Source organism: Sesamum indicum, linkage group LG1 (genome assembly GCF_026168435.1).
Source record: "Sesamum indicum cultivar Baizhima isolate 11 linkage group LG1, ASM2616843v1, whole genome shotgun sequence".
Lineage (NCBI taxonomy): Eukaryota > Viridiplantae > Streptophyta > Magnoliopsida > Lamiales > Pedaliaceae > Sesamum > Sesamum indicum.
This window is the reverse complement of record NC_142657.1, coordinates 18,438,248-18,445,709: the sequence shown is the minus strand read 5'-3', so window position 1 is coordinate 18,445,709 and position 7,462 is coordinate 18,438,248. Positions and strand designations below refer to the sequence as shown.

The 7,462-nt window shown below is 33.8% G+C and overlaps 1 protein-coding gene across 1 annotated transcript; it reads right to left on the bottom strand.

Annotated features, from left to right (window-relative positions):
- Positions 1-1,276: 1,276 nt before the first annotated feature.
- LOC105166691 (beta-glucosidase 44) lies at positions 1,277-4,899 on the bottom strand. The gene is made up of 11 exons (XM_011086142.3): positions 4,637-4,899; positions 4,146-4,204; positions 3,432-3,507; positions 3,278-3,349; positions 3,113-3,200; positions 2,770-3,022; positions 2,565-2,680; positions 2,225-2,442; positions 2,101-2,132; positions 1,880-1,982; positions 1,277-1,788 (listed from the first exon to the last, which is right to left on the bottom strand). Exons 1-11 carry the CDS (start codon positions 4,848-4,850, stop codon positions 1,511-1,513), a joined length of 1,509 nt encoding a protein of 502 aa, XP_011084444.1. The 5' UTR covers positions 4,851-4,899; the 3' UTR covers positions 1,277-1,510.
- Between the last annotated feature and the right edge of the window lie 2,563 nt (positions 4,900-7,462).

The following is a 7,462-nucleotide window of genomic DNA, read 5'->3' as shown; positions in this document are numbered from 1 at the left end:
ATTTTATTTTTCTGCTAAACTAGTTGTTTTTGTCCATTAAATATTGTAATATTTTACAAACTTTAAGGAGACTAAATATAATTTTCTATATAACAATGATGTATTTGTAATTATATCAAATCTTAGAAGGTGTAGATGTAATTCATCCTAATATATAAGCTAATCTCCACAATATTTAATAGACAAAAATGGCTAGTTTAGCACATAAATATATTTAAGTACAAGATATGCAAGATCATAACATTTCACTCCCTTAATATTTTTAAACATTACAATTTGGTCCAAATGACATTTTCATCTGAAAAGTTGATCAAATCATGGTCAAACTTTTTTATTAGGGATATTTTGGGAGTAACAAGTGATAAATTCACCGAAACCCTATCAATGAAGTTAAATGTAAGGCGGGACAAATCTCGAGTAGGGTAGATATAATCTTTTATCTAACAGAAATACATTTATAATTATATCAAATCTCAAATAATATTGATATAATCTTCCCCTTATAGAATAACATTTACATTCTTATTTAATAATAATTTAATATTAATCTGAATATAAGTTGAATTTGATTAGTACATCAATAGTTTATACTTTATATTATATTTAATTTGAATCAAATGGTTTAATTTTTGAAAAAATGAGAAGGTTCAACACAATAGAGAAGAAATTGTTGCAGATACTCTTACAATACAATGTTGAGTATGATAATATTTTAATTAAAACACACACAGATTTTAACATATTTGAGGATTATTTTTTATTTGATGATAAATAAATGAAGAAACAATATATTGAAGTTTGAAAATTTGTGGGGAGGAAGATATAGCAAGCAATATATGGACCCAGACCACAATTTTATTGGGCTTTAGTTATTGGAAACTAAAATTAAATGGGCCTCAGGTGATAAAACGACCCAATGGGAAGCCCAAAAGTTGTGGCAAAAAGGAAATAAATGATAAAAAGAAGAAGAAAAATAATTTTCCGCTGTAATAAACTTATTGTGCGATTGATTTACAATTTATGAAAAATAACCAATCAGACGACAGGTATATTACATTTAATGCTATGTGATTGATTTGACCAAACCTAATTTAGATATAAATATGTATTATATATCACTGCTACCTTAAAGAGCACTTGATTATTGCTGAAGACTCCTCGTACGCATCTTAGTTCGAATGTTTCTATTGGATTGTATGCATCACAAAGTCATCATTTCATTTTATAATATCATTACATACATACGCATCCGACTGCTCATAAATCCATTTCAACATAGTGCACAATTCTCCGTTTTCATTCCCTTCAAAATTTATAACAGCAACCCCATGCAAGAAACAAAGCTTGCTAGACCACTTAAAACTGAATCATCCAGGTACAAAAGGAGTAAAAACACATTGACTTCTTCTTCTACATCTAAATCTTATTTGATTCCCTAATGGATCATAATTCTATCTATTCAACCAGTGAACTGAAACGAAACATTAAAAAGGTAGTCGGACATTGCTACTTAATGCTTGTCTCTCTGTTGCAGCCGCTTGAACCAGTAAGCCGACATCTTGGGGTACCTCTTGAGGGTTTTGAAATCGACGTAGACAATGCCAAACCTGGACGTGTACCCTAACCTCCACTCAAAGTTGTCGACAAAAGTCCATTGAAAATAGCCTACCACGTTTGCTCCATCTTTGATTGCCTTCTTTAGCTCTACCAAGTAGCTCTTGTAGTAGTTGATCCTTACCGTGTCGTGCAAAACCTTGGGGATTGTGAGGTTGCCGGGTTGATCCATACCTAGCGAATTGCACGTCATGTTAAACTGAGTCCGTGTTTTAGACGTTAATAGTAAGTAGTTATGTTAAACCAAATATTCAACAAATATTACCATTCTCAGCCAAAATCATGGTGGGATTTCCATAGCGTTCTTTGATGTAGTTGACAGCTTTGTATAGACCCCATGGCACAATGTAAAGCCAGTAGGAGTGTGCCTGCACCACATGAAAAACATCAGTATCATTTGACCGGCACCAAGAGAGCTTAACGTACTCGTTGCAGAAACATTTTCGTGTTATTCTGATCATATCATGTCGTTTCAAATGCACCCACCCTTGGCCCGATTGGTACTCCATGACGATCATCTGCCAAAATTTTACGTAAGAAAGGTTAGATACTGCTGACATGAATACAGATGCATGAATTATGGGTAGATCAAGTTGAACAAGTTTCTCACAAGCAAATCCACACTGCCAATCTTGTTGGTAGCCTAAGTCCTTTGAGTTGGTTTGTTTAGCGTCATACATATAGTATGCAGTGTACTGATTTATGCCCACAAAGTCGAAGGATCCCTTCACCATCTTGACCTCTTCTTTCGTGAACTTTGGCAGCCTTTTCCCGACGATGTTCTGCATCGTTTTTGGATACTCTCCATACACCAGAGGATGCATAAACCTATATCAGAAGGTGGCGAGCTTCTTTTTTCAAAAGTTCAGGGGTCGAATTTTTTACTGGGGGTGAAATGCAATTAACCATAATTTAATCTGCAACAAGGGAACTTGCAAATCTATTTTTACCATCCAATATGAAAGTCTCTTGCCCTTTGAGCAGCATAGTTGTCAGCTTTGGATCTTGTAAGAGGCTCATACCAAACAAAATCCAACAGAATGCCAATCCTCCCCTTCTGCTTTTCCTGCAAATCCAATTTTATTACAAATTAACGACGAACTTCAACGAGATAACATACACATAATAAATACAGCGAACGGCATGTGTTTTTACCTGATATTTCTCACGATATCTCTGCACAGCAGCCGCATGGCATAAAATCAGATTATGAGCAACGATATAAGGCTCAGTCGCAGAGTTCCCCTCCGTGCAATTTCCAAACGCTTTAGAACACCTCCCGGGAGCAAAGAATCCGTTGTCGTATCCAAGGGCAGCCACCACCCTCGGCTCATTAAACGTCTGCCAGTTCTTCACTCTGTCACCAAACGTCTTGAAACAGAACTCCGCATAATCTGCAAAATCTTCCCTGCACCGATTTCAACTCCAATGATCACACTATAGTCTTAGGTAGACACACACATTAAACATCCATCGCCTTCCGTCCTATGATACTTACACCACTTGACGGCCCAGCCACCCGTTGTACCGATCCTGAAGAGCTTGAGGAAGATCATAGTGATTGAGATTAGGATAAGGTGTTATACCTGCAGAAATGTGAGATGAATGTTCAATGTTCCCAATATGTTCTACTCAAGAAAACAAGAATTCTTTGAACTTTTACCTTTTTTGAGCATGTAGTTGATCAACCTATTATAATAGGCAACTCCCTTCTTATTCACCTTTCCAGTTCCATCTGCAATTTATTCATTTTTCAAATAATGATGCAAGGGGGGATATTTACATGGAAATATTTCGAAATATGAGTATGAAATTACTTGGAAATATTCTAGGCCATGAAATTGAGAATCTGTACGCATCAAAGTTCAGCTTCGCCATAAGATCAATGTCCTCCTGTGTACACGATACATGTACGTCGTGTCGACGAACATATTGATTAATTTTCTTAATTTACATGTTCATCAAGAACGTAATAAATTTTGAACTCGAGCTCATCTATCTAATACTGTAAAAAATATTTTCATTTTTATATATATTACTAGTAATATTAGTATTATAGTATTCCCATTAAAGTAAAACTATGGTAAATTACATCGACACCCACTGAGATTAGATTGAATCACAAACATTCGTAAAATTTCGATATTAAATAGATAGATATATTTATAATTACAACTAGAATCTCATAAAGTATATTTTTAATTTTACAGAGGACAATCCTCAGCTCGCACGAAGGAGCTCAAGCTTGAAAATTTCTAGCTCGAGTCACCCCAATCAAGCTGGCTCATCAAGGCTGACTCGGCTTGACTCATTTATGAAGATAAAATGCCTCAGTTTCAACATATGAAATAAAAATTACGAAATACATAATAAGATAAACTGAAATGTGTTGAGATATTTCAAGAATAATGAGTTCCAATAGAGACGTCACAAGTAAACAATACACTGCGTTGGGTCTAATTTATCAAAGAGGACGACGTCGGTTTTGATTAGAGTTTTTGTTGGGACAGTGTACTAGAAAACAAACTCACTTTATATTTATGGTACTGGTCCACTGACACTTCCCCAGAGGCATTGTTCGGCTCACGTCCTGTTTCAGTCCCAACGTCAGACAAAGTCAACAAAAATCAATACTCTCTCTCTCTCACACACACTTTATTTCGTAATTAAGCTTCTATATATAAATTAATTAAATATATAGTCAAAGATTGATGATAATATTATTCCAGTCCTGCTATGACTAATTATGTCCACAAGTTTAATATGAGCAAAAATAATGGAATTTCCACTTTTAGAAAATTTTTGCATATTGGTATTTCTTCAGGGGCTGTCGGTTGCATTTAATCCAAAAATATTTTAGAACATAAATCATAAATAAAGTATAATTTAATTTATCGTAATTGTTTTGACTTCTAATTGAATTTGAACTAAAATTTTTTATTGTTATACATTTAAACAACAAAGTTGAGATGAAAGAAAACCATTTAGAGACACAAAACACACAAGAAGTAGAATTAGTTACCAGGTTGCTTGATGAAAGTATCCCAAATGCTGGGGCCCCGGCCGCCCTTACTGGCCATGCCCTCCACCTGATAGGCGGACGCCGCCGTCCCGAACACGAAATCCTTGGGAAAGCTGCGTCTGCTCAGCCCTCCAAGGTCGACGCTCTCCGCCTCATCGCATTGTGCTGAGCATAAAATGCAAAGAAGAAAGAAGAGGAGTGGAGATTTGCTCATCTTCGTGAGTGAATTATGGTATGGTCTGGTGTGAATTGTAGTACGAGAAAGGCTCTGTCTATTTATAGCCACGGAAATGATTGCGAGTTATGGTGATTGGTTTTGGGTGCAACTCGGGTGCATACAACCCTTGGGATATATTGCTTTAGAGGCTTGTACCTTAGCATGTATTCAAAGTCAAGGCAAATGGAGATGTTGTCTTGTGTTATCTTGAATGAATAAGGCTATGATCTTTTTTATTTTTGTTTTTTTAGATCATATTATTATTAAATTCTCAAACACAAGAATGAGAATCAGCCATTTGGATGTGATCTCCGTTCAATTAAAAAAAAATATTGGTTTGGATGAAATATTTTGATGCGATATAAAATTATAAGGCTGATGATTGATGTGACGTGCAGAATGTGTTAGGTAAGTAAAAAAATTATAAGGCTCCGTTTACTTTTTGATGTATAAATTTATATAAGAAAATTAGTATAGGCTAATATAGTGTTCACTTTATTGTATGGGGACTCGGTAGAAAATTAAAGTCTTGTACTAATTACTATTACACTTGAACTTGTATTTAAATTTAAATGTATTCAATGATATAATAATAAATATTAATCCAAAAAAAAAAAAAGAAAAACCATTAATTTGAGAGGAGGTGACATGTGCACTTTCCATATCAAATTAGGTATGCATTAAAAACAATTAAAATGAAAAAGTTGAAGTTGGATGTCCTTCAATTAAAGTCTGAATTCTGTAGTTGGATATCCATAAATCTTGTACTTACTTGATCATCAAAAAGATTGTCTTGATTGAAGGATGATGAGGCCCCCAATCAAAAGATTTGGGTTGTAGGTCAGTCTATATTATACATTTTTTCATACATGTATAAATATACTTTATATAAGTATATATATAATATTAAAATGAACCTGAAAATGGGGCGGGGGATACTCGTTTTAGAGGAAAGGGAATGTCTTCTACCCCAAAATATCTTCTTTTTCTTATAATAATAATAATAATAAAATCTCATGTAATATTTTTATTACACGTCAAAAGCCCTCTTGTGTTTAATTAAGAGTATAGATAATACAATTTATTAAACTATATTGAACACAAAATAATAGTTCAAATTAATTATTACTATTTAGAAATAAAATTATGTATTTTTATTTTAAAAACTTATAAATATTACAATACTCCTAGAAAAATAAATTTAAGAAGGATTTATGTGTGAAATTAGATCTATAATACTTTATTAATTTACTAATATTTTTATAATATATATTTTTAACAATTTTATGTTAATTTTAATTCTATTTAATGTAATGCGTATGCCAAAGAGAAATGTGAAGAATAAATTGCTTATGAAAAATTCTTAATTAAATTAAATTTAGTATAATCAAATCAATTATACAATAAGTGTGATATATTTGTAATGTGATTGATTATTTTTCTTCAATTGTATATCAATCAAACAGTAAGTGTATTACACTTAACATGTAATTAGTTCAAATTTAATCAATCCTAATCTGGGAGATCGGAGTTATTTGGCCCCCAAAAGGGATTGGGGTTTTAGATCCTTGGGAAATCCCTTTTCTTAATACCCTTATTCCCCCTTCATCCGGAGCTGCCGTAACTTGGGCTCATCATGCTATACTCGCGGGGAAGGAAAAACGAGCAGTTTATGCTTTAGTAGCTACCGTTTTACTGGCTCTAGTATTCACTGGCTTTCAAGGAATGGAATATTATCAAGCACCCTCCACTATTTGGGATAGTATTTATGGTTCTACCTTTTTCTTAGGGATAAAAATTTTCCCAGTCGTTAATAAAATCCTATTGTAATACTTCTTCTTCTAGTTAGGTATTTTTGGGAATTGGAGAGTTCTTCCCACATAAAGTACCTCCCACCTCTCTATATATAGTTGCTTACATCTATTTCATACCATTTTGGCAGTACATATATGTTAGACCCCTCCAATAACGTATCTTTGCTTCACTACTCGAGCTTTATTTTTAGGGATAATTTCGATTTTGGTCCGAACTAAAGCTATAGTCACTTTCTCATGTTTGGTATATCATCATTTCGATTTCATCAGTTTTGATCATTAAATTTTTAAGAATAGTCAAAGTCGTTCATATTCGTTAATTGATCGTCTAAAATAACAGAGAGAGCACACCGCCAAAAAAGGGATATGGGATACCAAAGCTAATCTAATGACTAACTTAGGGGATTAAAATTAAAATTATCCCATATTAGTAATGACATAATTTTATAATGCCTTTAAGATGACCAACGGAGATGACTAACATTAATCTTTTTAGAAAAATTTAGAGACCAAAATCAATGAAATCGAAATTTGGGGTATCGAAACTGAACTAGTACCAAGAAGTAGGATCGCATGAACTAACTACATAGGTTCAGTGTCACATTGCGCCTCCTAGATTATGATAATTGATGGTGTAAATATGGAAAGGGTGACATGTATAAGCAGTTATGATGAGGTTGTCTTTCTTCATCGTATATCGGAAACTGTGTAGTGGAATGGGGAAATGTGGTGCCTCATTCTAACTGATTTTATCTACACCGACTCCGGTTCTTGTCCGTGCATGCGCGGCGGCTG